The 14,195-nt window shown below is 37.3% G+C and overlaps 1 protein-coding gene across 2 annotated transcripts in view; it reads left to right on the forward strand.

The window, feature by feature from the left end:
• kif26ba (kinesin family member 26Ba) overlaps positions 1–14,195 on the forward strand; it is a 111,136-nt gene that overhangs the window by 52,905 nt on the left and 44,036 nt on the right. For both annotated transcript variants that reach the window (XM_028434550.1, XM_028434557.1), the window contains one exon: positions 1,307–1,514. In XM_028434550.1, the coding sequence (XP_028290351.1) occupies positions 1,307–1,514 (208 nt within the window). The remainder of the gene's footprint in view (positions 1–1,306; positions 1,515–14,195) is intronic.

The following is a 14,195-nucleotide window of genomic DNA, read 5'->3' on the forward strand; positions in this document are numbered from 1 at the left end:
CCTGCAGCACTAAACACCACCCCAGTGTGTTCACAAATTTTACCATAAATTCCTATTTTTTTGGACAAATTCTTACTTTATATGAATGCCATCATTAGCAGTATATACATCCATAGCTTCTCTAGGATCCCCAAGTGTGGTCACTTACATTTGTTGTAATATTACTAATATAATATCAATTTAATATATATAATAACTTTGTTATAACTAATGTAATATTACTACTAACTATTACACGGCAAAAACAGTTACATTGTTTGATCTGAGAGTTTTTCATGCAGTGTCCACACGTACACACACACTTTCACACAGACACACCTCCTGGGAGAAATATGCTTCTTAGTTGAAAGGGTCGTTGAGTCCACCTCTCTCCCCCCCCACCCCCATTCCTCTCTTACTCCTTCACTCCCCCTTTCACTGATTCTCCCAATCGCTTTCATTTCTGTAACCTGCCGTAGTTAATTGAAAGCCAATGGAGTGAGAATATAGCTCTTGGACTGAGAGTGTGACGGGTGTAAGGACTTTCTCACACACACACACACACACACTCTCTGTCTCTCTCTCTCTCGCTCTCTCGCTCTCTCTCTCTCTCTCTTTATGATCTTAAAAATATATGAGGATCGATTAAAGCTGAGTAGAACAAGAGTCCTTGCCGGGGCCGTGTTAAAAGTCTTTGATTAGATCATTTGGATAATATCACTGCTGCATGCTAAGTAGATATAGAAAAGGGTCTTTTGTTTTTTCCCCTTTGTATAGGCTTCATACAGTGGTTCACTTGTTTTGTTCTTAGTTATTTTGTTGAAGTCTAAAATCTGTTATCACATCATTATACTGTGATCATACGATTGAAATGAAATAAAATAGATTTGATGGATGGCTTGAGTAGAAGTAACAAACGTGAAGGAAAAACTGAGCTGGGAGTGCAAACAGGAGAATGATGCAGCCAGTGTGTATAAATGTCCTCTTTGGTGTCTCCTTTTAAGCTCAAGCCCTCTGGGAATTGAGTTTCAGGAAAGGAAATGAACCACTCCCAATCCAGATGTTGATACTGATGTAAAAGCTGTTTGAACGTGTATCTGATGTGTGCGTGCGTGTGTGTGTGCGTATTTGCAATTAGTGATTTGCCATGGTTGCACAGTGGTGCACTAAAAGGATGTGATTATGTGTGTGCTCATGTAGTACACATGTATCAATCTTTCCATTTCTACATAGATCAGCTGATATTAAGTGTTTATTTAGTTTTTAATGGAAAGAAAAGATCAAGCATTATCCCAGTCTTATGTCTGTCACTGCTTTTCTCTGCTAGAGCTGCACAAAAATTGAACTTGGCATCCAAGAAGAAAAAGCACAAGACTGCTGTGGTCACGGCTCCAGTGACCTCATCATCTCCATCATGTGACCCTCCTCTGTTCCCAACCAACTTCAGCTCTGCCCTGTTGATGGCTCCACCTCCAGCTCCACCCTGCCTACTTCGAGCAGCCAATAAGGTTAAAGACACCCCGGGACTGGGAAAGGTAAATTATGACTTGGATTTAGTTTGGGGAGTGGGGCGTGCTTTACAGTCGATGAGAATGTGTGAGACAGGGTTTGTGTGTCGTTAAGTCTGGTATTAAAGGTTTCTATTGGTTTAGCTGTTGCATTATTTTAAATTAATTAACATTTAGTCAAGCACTGCACATTTTCAGGCTTTAGTTTGGTGAAGTTGGACTGTCATTGCTGTTCCCAGAGCCACCCTTGCTAGGTTGTCATTTAGGGTGCTTTCACACAGGTTTAGACCTGGACTTGGTCTCAAAGGGTGGAGGATAGCTGATAAATTTATCACCTTGATTTGGCTCGGTTTACTTTCAGAACGCAACTTCTGATCTGCACCAAACAGCCTCTGGTGCAGTTGCATGAGCTCCGTTACTCGGGTCGAGACTTTTCAAGACAGAAACCAGAAGAAGATGCTCTCATCTGTGGGTTCACAGAATGCTCAGAAACTTCTGCCTTCTCCGTTTGTTCTGTCACAGCATTCAACAATAAAGCAGCAACAAGTTGCCATGCTTTTGGTGGTTTTAATGCCCTGTTTTCTGTTGTTGCCTGTTCTACTGACCACCCACAATGCTGTGCGCTTTACATCATCTCTAATACTTCCTGTTGTTAGCCTGTTCCGAGCGCACTTGTGTTCACAGCGCACCTATTCACTCTAGATTTTGATTAGAAACGCCCCAAGACTGGCATAAACAATCACTCTAGAATTTGAGTGAAACTAGAAGGCAGAACTCTGTTCACCTGTCAATCTGTGTTTCAATCCTCACCTATGGTCATGAGATTGGGAAAAGACCGAACAAACAAGAAAGCACAAGCGGCTGAACTAGGTTTTCTCAGGGTGGGGGGCTCAGCCTTACCAGGGGTTTCCACTGGATACTTCTTCGCTGGGCCACGGCTCCGATCCAGTTTTGCTCCGCTGTCCATCGTCCGGCATTCCCCACTGGTTGCGTTTTGAGTGCACCACGGTGCAGTCCGGTTGACGTCACGAGGCAGAGGAGTTCATAATTGCGCGAGAACGCAGTTAAAGGAAGTGTTATAAACTTTTTTTTGTTTTTAAATAGTGAATTACAATGACATATACAATAATAAAGTGCAGCAATATTCACAAGCAAGTACAGATACAGACGGGCATTTATGTGGTTAATAGAGCCAGGGAAATAGATTGAACCACATATATAGTTAGAAAAAAATAAAAACAGAGAGAAAAGAGAGGATAAATAAATAATGATAAAGGGGTGACAGGGAAACACATTAACGCTTTTCAGACATACTGTATATGTATCCATTGCATTATTTAGTTTCACAGCTTTTTTGTTTGTTACATGTTTTAAGGTATTAAAATATAAAGTTTACCTTTTGTTGATGCTGTCCTAGCCACATTTTTTAGCTACATCCAACAGAGAAGAGATGATATAATGAAATATGATCTGAAGATTCTTATTTTGAAAAGTAACCAGATGTTTTAATGTTTAGTATGTGCTTGCCTTCCTGTTTCACTGCATCCAGTGGAAATTGGGGTTAGATATAGGGTTGGGAGCTCAGAAATCTGGTGGCGACTTCGAAAAGACCCAGTTGAGGAAGTTTTGGCATCTGCTAAAGATGCCACCTAGTCTCCTCCATTAGGAGATGCTCAGCATGTCCTGCTGAGATTAGACCTGATCAGATCATTATATAGCTCAGATGGCCTCAGATTGCATTTAGATCCCCAGAAAGGAGCTGGTGTAAGTGGTTAGTGAGTGGGCCGTCTGGGCTTCCATGCTAAGGAATCTGTCCCTTCAACCCGTACGTGGATAGTCCGAAGACAACAGGAACATTTAATTCCTAACTTTTTTATCAGTCCGATAAGACAGTAGAAACCGATTTATCGACTGATTTCTTTCTTTCTATGTGCTAAGCTAACCAAAACATGTTTGACTAATTTTTATAATTTCTTTGCAATCTCAAAGGAAGATGGCCCATTTCATTGCATCCCAAAATGTATGACTGTATTTCATGGTCAAGGAAAATAATACTTTGTTCTGCTGCTTTACTGTAATTGAGTTGATTTGTGGTTTTCATGGGGTTGCTTTGGTACCATTGCTACAGTAACCTGCAAGTGCTTCACACAAAGTAGCGCAATATGTGGGAATATTTAGCTGTTGTGTTTTATCATGACCTTGACCACCTTAGCCAAATGTGTCCACTGGTATGTGTGAATTTCTTCTTCTGTGAATGCAATGCTAAAATGTAGCCTAACGGTTACCAGGGTAACACATTTCAGGCTGACAAAAGTCATCTGTCAGTGTTGCCTGCAGTTGGTGTGTATGTGCGTGTGTGCCCGTGCGTGTTCGCGTGCGTGTGCAGTAAAAAGGGGGGTGCAGGCACTCACTTTCTTCTCAAGTGTGTACAATATTGATCGTCCATGTAATGAGTTTTTAGTGTCCCCTCCTCCACAGTTTGAGTGAGAGGCTCCGTTGCTATGGCTGTGTGTATATGTGTTGTGTGTATGAGTGTTTGTTGTTTGTCTCCTGCTAGAGAATGAATGAGTGAGAATAAAATCTGCCATCAAGCAGTGTCCTTTACCGCACGCAGAGAAGTAAAGTGACATCACAGGTCCTAATGTCTATTTGAGTGTAAAACAAATGTCATCTCCCTGGGAGTTTTTACTGTATGTGGTGTCGGAGTCCTTCTCTGTGTCTTTCTGGGTGGTTTTCCACATTTATTGCTATGTTAACTGAAAAATACAAACAAAAAAAGTAAACAAGAGTCACTAAAAATATTGGAATCACACTGTTATCATTGTGAAGATTGCCATTGTGTGACGCTGTGTGTATGTTAAAATCATTATACGTGATGAGACATATTTTCCAACCTCTATTTAGATTTAGATGGTAAGACCATGTAGAAAAACCTGAACATTTAGTAATCATTGATATATGCATGTCATTTAGTTTTTTGAGAATACAATTCTGTGATCTGTGTATTCAGTATTTAGCCTTGGCCTTACATTGGTCACATTTAGCGTTTTTGGCACTTTGAGCTTCATAGGTATTTGTAGAATTTATTGTAGTCATGAGTACATTCATTTACACTGTATCAAATACAGTACCTTATTTGAATTATTAAAATGTAGAGCTGTCTCTTGTTTTAATTATTTCCCTTTACATACAGTATGTGTACTTGTAAGTCACATTTTGGTTATTTTTTTGTTAATAATTTTTATCCAATAATTATCTTTTGATTATTTTGTGTTTATTCTTCCTTTACATCTCCAGCCTATCTTGGTCTCCCTCCATATGGACATGACAGATGCCTTCTCAGTTGTCATGGAGACAGATTCACGCTCACACTTGCAGGAAATGATGGCATTATAAATCTCCGTAGTTTTTGTTAAATTGGTTAGTACAGACATCACACTTCATCGTTTCATCATTCCCAGATGATTCCGTTATCTAATGGTGCACATGGAGACTTTTAAACTGCTCTGTTTCGTTACAACAATTATAGCTCCTCTGAAGTGTGTCTTTATTGTCTTCACCAAGGATACAAACAGATTGGGATGGAGTGGGATCCAAACCTATAGGCTTTTTAAGTTTTGTTTTCCGGTTTTCTCATCGCACTCTGGCTTCCTCCAATATGGGATTGTTGGAGTTTGTTAATATGCCAGAAAAAATGGCTTTTTGAATGTGTTCGTCCATCTCTATGTTAGTCCACGGACCTTGTGCAGGATAAAGTAGGTACTGTATACTGTATTGATTTAATGGATAAATCAATGTGTTTTTTCTTTTGTTCCCTTAACCAAACCTAACTTTAATTATTCAGCATTGATATTTTTATTGATGACAGTAAATATGGTTTGGTTTATCTGCACGTTTGCACTTTAGCACTAAAGCCCTTTTTCATCTGCCGTATGCACTTTAGCTGCAATGGTCACTTTATTTTCTTGTCTATATTTGTTTGTCTTATATTTGAGTCTTTGTATTTTTTTGCACAGTCCATGCTGTCTGATTTTGGTGTTTTTAATGTAGGTTTGTTTTTTTATGTTCTTTTAAATGTAATTTTTGTTGTATACAACATTAACCTGCTGGGGTCTACAGATGAAAGCTAGCCTCGGGCTACAATCTGCCACATTTATTTATTTGCTTATGAATATGCATTGTCCCTTGTCACAAACAAAAAAAATTATCAAATAAATAAATAAATGAATAAATAAATATACCTGTCAGTGAGGAGGTTATATATTGTATATATCACCTCCTCAGTGACATCCGTATTGCCACAACACAGTACACATAGTTTCAGCAAAAAAATAATAATTTGCGATTAATCACTAATTATATATATATATATATTAATAATGATTCATCTGTGGCTTTCAGCCTCACACAACTCCTAATAAAGTAGAGCCAAGAAATTGGAATACTCTGTTGCAAACACGCACGCACACACACACACACACACACACACACACACACGCACACACGCACACACACACTTATGTATGCACACACACTCAAACATGTTGGAAGAAAATTGCTGAAGTGACATTTTCCTCTTAAAAATGTCACCTGTGTTGGGGGTCGGCTTCCTGCTGAAATGGCATTTGCACAGTCACACGCTGGCCGGCATGCTCACACATTTATTGGATTACAGTGTTCAATGGAAGCTGTCATGGAAGCTGCAGAGCCCCCGGTGGAAGAGTGCACGATACATCCTGCAGAATACAGGGCCGTCTGACAGTGTGATGAAAGGGGGTGTTACATGTTCTTCCTGATGTTAATATGGCAGAAAACAGATTGAGGCATCACGTTTAAAGCCAGGGGAAATCAACCTACACAGGTCAGGCATGCTGCTGAGAGTGTTTGTTCAAAAGAGAGAAAGTGGTCTGCCTTGCTTCATCAAGAGATGTCAAATTAAACACAATGCTTCAGAGGATTTGTCTGAGTTGTGTCTGTATCTCCCTTCGGTTATTTCAAGGCTGTTCTGCATGTCGGTAGCTTTGTCTGCCTTTAATCTAAAAAGTCAGCCATTCAGATCACGAACTACAGGGGAAGATCCTTATCGGGCAATGAAATTCAATTGTGTATGTATCATCACGTGTAGGGTTACAGAGATACAGCAGAGTCTGCAAATGAATCAATTTATCCTGTCTGGTGAACACTAATGCTTTGCTTTTGACCTGCTCGCAGTGGGTGTGAGGATGGTGTTCACCATTTACCAGTGCTATCAAAGGTGTCACAAAGTATCCTTTGTTCCAATTTTCTAGTATTTATGCTATTTGGCTTGTTTACCTCTGTGTATAGATAGACTCCAGGTGGGAGTCTGTCACGTACCCAATACCATACGTTTGAAGAGATGTTGACACTTGTACGGCACAAAAGGCAAAATGCCATGTTTACAGATAGGAAAAGTATAACAACAAACAAACAAAAAAACCACAAGCTTTTTATTGTTTCAGATTTGCGTTCAAACCAGTTGTTTTTTTTGTTTTTTTTTTCTGGGCCCAATTACAGTATTCCCTGTGAATAAATTAATTCTAAAATCTGAAAATGCTTTTTATTCTTTCCAGAGCACCATATAAGAACATCATGAATGTAACAACAATTAACCAACTTTGCATAGCATGTTTAAAAAAATCACATTTTTGCACTCTCATCTTTTTAATCAGCCATGTAAGCAGAATTAAAACTCTGCTACCTTTCCTTGTAGCATTATATCCTGTAGTTGTCTCGAGTAGAAACTCATTGCAATGCCCACAGAATTACACATGATTCTTTGACCTTTTCCAATTCTCTTTGAGATAACCTGTCTTACATGTATTAACATATCTAAACCAAAATTAGCTACACTATATGACATTTTGTAAAAGCTGTTGAGCAGATTACCCTAGTTACCATTAAGGGTGTGAAAAAAAAAAAATCGATTTCACGATATATATCGCGATTTTTTTGGGTGCCAATTTTGAATCTTTTTTTTTTTTTTCTTTTTCTGATATTTAATCAATAATTACTTTGAGACTTCTACACAGTCATTGAAAATAAACTTGTTGCACTTTATTTTATTATGGCAGTGTGTAACACTGTATTTTCGTTTTTCAGTGAAAATGTGCAAAAACACTAATAATAAATGATAAATAGGATGTTTTGAAGGAAATAGTTTTGACTGAATTTGTCCTCTGAATGATCAATATCTTCTGATGAACATATACAGCAACTTGATTTTTCATCTCTACATTTAATTTTGATATTAACTGGGTAGAATATTGCAATATATTGTGATATCGTGATAATATCGTATAGTGAGCCAAGTATCGCGATACGTATCGTATTGCAACAGCCTTGCCAAAGCTCACCCTTAGTTACTGCCATCAGTTTGATTGTTAGCAGGATTACGTCCAAAAAATATAATGGATTTTGACAAAATTACTGATGCTTGATTTACATTATGTTTGATTTGTTATTGTTAATTTAGAACTCTGTAGTGCAAGTGTTCATGTGCGCGCAGCAGCCTCCGTGTGGGCTGCTGTAAGTGACACTGTGTTGCTGCTGCTGCTGCTGAGGTGTGTGCACATAGAGAGAGAGAAGTGCTGCAGTAATATGCTTTTAACAGTGCATGTTATATTACTGTGATGTTGCTGTCGGGCTAACTTGTTAGCTTGTTAGCTCCTCTGATGGAGGGACTTTTGGTTTGGAGGCAGGGCAAGAGAGCAGCGGGGAGGGAGGGGGAGAGAGGGACCTGAGAGTTGCGGACTGCACTTTTAACCTTTGGAGGGAATACAGATCACTATACAGATCCTGGATCAGTTTGAAAAATCTCTATATCTCATCATTGGCGATATCTCAAAAATTAATATCTCAGTATAAAATGGACTGATCTTTATGAAATTTAAGTTTTATTTGATTGGATTCAGATTGCGTAATTCATCGGACAGAATTTTCTTACTGCTTATATCTGACAAAGAGGATATTTGGCGCTGGGCAGAGGTTTGTGCTCTCTGAGAGCTCTTGGTTTCTTTGCTTCCCTATTCCCTCCCATCTTGTTCTTGGATAAACCTTTTCTCTTCTCAGTTGTGCACTGATGTTCTCTGTGTTCTTTGTGTTTGAATGATGAAGAAGCACTGTGGGAGCATTTTTTTCTCTTTGATCTCTGCAGCCAGCATTTTGCACACATGTTCATGCACACTCACAGATTGCAACTTGACCTTGGGGGAAAATAAGACTATGACAGCTAATCAATTTTTAATACCTACAGTTGCTCTCAGGCCAAAAGCTATGGGATTTTATTTTGGTCATGAGTGAGCATGTACAAGTGTATTTTCCACTAGCAGGAGTGGCTTCATGCTTTTCTAGGGGCATACGTGTCTTGTATCTAAATTAGTTAGTGAGTCTCTTACAATGAATCCAAAAACAATGCTCCATATCATAGCTATAATAATAATGCTGTCAGTGTTGGTAGGCCTGAAGCGTGCATGTTGCGTTGGTATGGTGTTGTCCTTGTAAATATGTGACTCTCCTGGGGCTAAATAAATTGAATTGATGTGACTTGAATTAATTATAGGTATAAAGCAAGCCAGGAACTGGTCGCTCTTTTTCCAAGCATTCCCAACCTTTACAAAGTCATTTTGATGTTCTGTATATTATCATAATGTATTATTTATGTTTATATTTTTTCCTCGAATAGTGGTGTGATTTATTATGTTATCAATAATGCCTAAGAGGGAGATGTTTGTGACGATTATTTGGCCTTATCTAGAGCCTTTATGTTTAACCTTTTGAAGTACATTATTCTGTTTTGTACATTATTCTGTTTCGTGCCAGTTAATACCATTAGGCATCCTGGGCAGGATTTCAGGTGGCTGTCTCTTCCATCCCACTCATTCCATCTCCAACAACAATGAAACACATAGTTATTGTTAAAGTTGTTCACCTTTATTACATTTAAAGGAAAACATATTTTTTTTATATCAGATTTTGACTGTATCTTTACTTTTGTGGTATTTTTACTGTTATTGTACCTTTGGTCAAGCAGACCATACACCTGTTTATGGTGACACAAAAAGGCAACTAAAGAATTACACGACTTTCCGCCTCCCTGCACAGTCAGTGTTATTTACAATACATAGATTTTTTTATACTTAATGCACACCTAATCCAATCCAATCCAATTTGTTTATAAAGCACAATTAAAAACAACTCAGTCAACCAAAGTGCTGTACAACTTGATTTTTCCAAACCCATAAGTTTGTTTTGGTGAGAATATTTTCTGCAGACAATCAAACACCAATAATAAGGTTTGGAAAATGACACAAGCCAGTAGTATAAGCTGTAAGAGTTTGGGGGATCCTTCTGAATAAATGTCAAGTATCCCGTTTTGGTCGGGAAACTCCCTTTATTTTACCCCTCTTTCCCGCCATCTTCTCGTATTAGTATTTTCCCGTAAATATCCCGTATTTTAATGTAATAATAATTAGAAGATGCCTTACTAAACTGAACGCCATCACTAGCCTCGCGAGAACTGACACCTGAAATGGCCTGAGTGGCAGTTCTCGCAAGATTAGTGCCGACAGCAGCAAAAAACCAGGAAACAACTCAGAAAAGAGACGAATGAAGACGTTCTGGTGAAAACAACAAAGAATTTGTGTAAATACGTTGTAAAATGTGACAGATAGTTTATCTTCCTAAAGAACAGCAGGATGGGACACAGTTACACGTTCTGTTGGATTAATAACTGAGATTTTAACGTCTACCACAGCGGAAGGAACCACGTACTGTAAGTCACCATGAAAAATCAGCGCCACAAATATACACTGCTTTAAAAAGTGTTAAAGAATGTAAAGTCTGTAATAAATGTGTCTAATAAGTCATTAGTGAATACCAGAGAACCACATGAGTGAGCATGAGAAATTATAAGAAAATATATAATGAAAATAAAATGTTAATGTCTAACGTAAAGACAAGCAACGTGAAATTAACAGTAAATATGCAACGTGTTGACTTGTATATAAACTATAAGTATATTAAATAAACACATGTGCTTCATCTACACATTTATGTTTTTATTTAGGCTGTTTTATAAGCCTAAATTAAAAAAATGGGAGATATATCAAGATTCAAGATGCATCAAGTTTTCTATTTTGGCGATATAGAAAACTATATTATTTCATATATCATATGAAACAAAATACTAGTTTTAGGAGTCGCTGATTTTACTTCTCAGAGCAACATGTAAAGCTCAGTTAGATGGATTAATAAGTGCACATGTTGATCAGCTGTTTGTTAATGAATGAGCCTGTGTGGCATTTTGCATCAGTAAATTTAACCCAGAATTGTCTTTATCAGACTTTATTTGATAAAATTATCTAGATTTATATTGTGTATCATCATTTTGAGAAAATATATTGAGATATGAGTTTTGGTCCATATTGCCCAGCCCTAGTAGGAATGTTCACAGCATTTCAATGTTAATAAAGGTCGACCGACCAGATTCTAATCACATAATTGTATTCAGTAAGTGGTTGACAAGTGGGTATTTTAGATTTCTTGTACACTTATCTTAAAATATAAGGGATACTGGAGCTTGGTTGGGCGGGTGGGATGGCTGGTAGTGGGCCCAGAAAATTTCCCTTATTTTCAAATCCAAAACTTGACAGGTATGTTTCTGTGCGCAAAAAAAACAGTCAGGTAAGATGCACAGGTGTGGCTAATAAGGGAAGACAAACAGTATCAGACTGTGTCATGGTTGTATGGACTTTGTATTTTGACATTTTGAAGCTGCATCGATGATCAATAAAATATACAGTAAGTTTAACTGAGAATCGCCACACAACTGAAACAAACGTTAGACTGGAACTATTTAAACAAAAAACAATAGCACTCTCTCAGTAAATAGTGGAGTGACGAGACATTTGCATGGATCAAAACATCAACACCATCAGCAACCAAGCAAGTGCCCTTTATGATTGGCTAGAAGAGAAATTAAAGGTATTTCATTTAGTTCCTCTAATTTGAAAAACTTTCTTTGTACCTGAGTGTGAATAGACGTTTATTAACAGGCATTTAATGGAGCTGCAGCATTATAATTTCATCAGATATGGGGTTTTTGGCCTTTTTTTTTTTTTTTTTTCAATGAGACATAAAAAATTAAAAAATCAGGATTGAGACCCTGACGTGGGTCCAGGACTTTTTTTGGATGCCCTTGGTTTAAACTGTTAATATTATACTTGAATATTTTTTTAAGTGTATCATTAAAATTAGGTGAAATACAATTTCAACTAGGAATAAATAAACAAATCAAAGCACTCAGAGAGCGCAGACCTCTGCAACATCATAGCAGTCCCACATATTGCATTGTCACCTACATCTTTGATTGGAGATATTGATCTGGATCATCCTCAAAACATTGTGACTTGTTCCATATTCCATTTTTGGATAATTCCTGAATATTGTATAAAAATCCATTCATTGGTTATTGAGTTGAACTGTTCACAGACAAACAGCATAAAACATAACCTCCTTGGTAGAGGTATGTAGCTGTCAGCTGCTGAGCACATGGATTGTGATTATCTGTGTTACAGACTGACGGTAGACTTTTGGCTGAATATAAAGGTATATTGGATTAGATTAGCACTGGAGTGTTATCTGACCAAAGCTGGTAGCAAAGGATGTTTCTTGTCAAATCAGAATCTTACATCTGAGCAACAGAAAACCCCCTATAAATCTCTTAAGTATGCTGGAATGAATAAATTAGGTAAAATTGGAATTGATCTGGAGCGTGAACCTGCTATTCCCACATGGTATTAGTATCTGTCTATTTGTTCATGTGTTGGTGCAAATGTGGCCATCTGCAGGTCCTGAGAACCAATTAGAGCTCAGTCTCAGTCCTTTATTGATTTCCTAGCCAATAGCAATGAAGCACTGCACTGAGGAACAATCTAGCAGTCGTCTATACTGTACCTGCTCAGAGACTGCTCTCGCTGTTTATCTGAATTCTTTGACTTAAATGTGTGCAGAGACTTTAAGAACAACATTTCACTTGTCAGTGTAATCACAGCAGGCTTGTCAGATGAAGCTGAAACTACACACACATCAAAGCAAACACAAATATATTTCAAGTAGCCAAACACAATATTGTGCTCCTGGAGTTTTTCAATTTATTTTCCCTCAGTATAAGTAGGCACGACAGTATGATACTAGACAGAGTAGTGAGAGGAAGAAACAAGTCCTGATGAATGTACATTATTTGTGTTGTATACCAGGGGTGTCAAACTCATTTTAGTTCAGGGGCCAAATAAAGCACAGTTTGATCTCATGTGATTTTATGCGGGAAAACAAGTAATTTCAACATAATTATTTCCTACTTTACACTTCTATGCATATTTGAAATAGAAAATATGTAAGAAACCGACTTTATCCAAACAATAAGTGACAGATATTGTTCCCAACAGGACCTTTATTTTGAAATTCTGAGATTTTGTGACCAATTTTCTATTTAATTAAGGGAAATATTATGTAATGATTTGAGCAACATTTAAGGATTTTGTTAGAGTTTTTTCAACAGTTTAACATTAGAAATGACTGCAATCATGCAATATAAGCACAGGTAGTGTTGAGTTTCATTTACACAATGATTCATGTTTTCTCTGTAATTTTTACTTTTTCCAGCGGGCTGAATTAAATGCTCCAAAGGGCCGGATTTGGCCCCCGGGCCATGAGTTTGACACGTGTTGTATACAGTGAGAACCAGTGGAGAAGAACATTGGTGACAATGCTCTGTGAACACTGACCATGTGATGTCAGTCGCCTACTAATACTGGTCAGACTCAAAAAACATTATCTTCAAGCAGTCCTTTTTTCAATAAACATTACATATCAACAACTTTCATCTTTTTTTCATCAAAGAGTCCATTAGCTTTATGTTCCTTCTCTTCTGCTACTCGGTGAAGGCTGTCACATTCTTGTCTGCTCCCACTCACCTGCCCTTGCTGCTTGTTTCGTCTACTAAAATGATACCAAGATGTTTGTACAGCACTTTGTGGTTGTTTACCTGTGAAAAGCGCTTTATAAATACAATTTACTTACTTTTACAAATCTCATGTTGGCACATTTATTGATTAAGTGATGGAACTGGGCCAATGGCCTTCTCAGAGCATAGTGGCTGTATGTGAATAAATACACTCTTAATGTTTGCCCCAATCAGGGTTGGGGTCAATTACATTTTCCAATTACAATTACATTTTCAATTATCCATGTTCAATTACAACTCAATTATGATTACAACGATCTGCATTTTTTCCAATTACAATTAAATTACAATTATTTTTTTATCCTCAGTAAGTCATTTACAATTACGTTTTCAATTACTAAAGTAATTCAATTATAACTAATCACAAGTACTGAGCCTGAAATAAATAACCTAATAAAAGTTAACCTTCCTCTTGTGTTAGCTTTCATGTTAGCATTTCTTATGATAACAAGTCCTAAATCAGCTGTAAAATACACTACAAATAAATAACTATCATCTTAATTTTTTCCTTTCTATTGGTGACCTTGTTAGGCTTCCTAATCAATAAAAAAATAGGTTTTAATGTCTTTGGTATGGGTGTCTCAGCCTTACTTGTGTCAGTATACCCTTTGATCTATATATATATATATATATATATATATATATATATATATATATTCATTCAA

This window comes from Gouania willdenowi, chromosome 3 (genome assembly GCF_900634775.1).
Source record: "Gouania willdenowi chromosome 3, fGouWil2.1, whole genome shotgun sequence".
NCBI classification, from domain to species: domain Eukaryota; kingdom Metazoa; phylum Chordata; class Actinopteri; order Blenniiformes; family Gobiesocidae; genus Gouania; species Gouania willdenowi.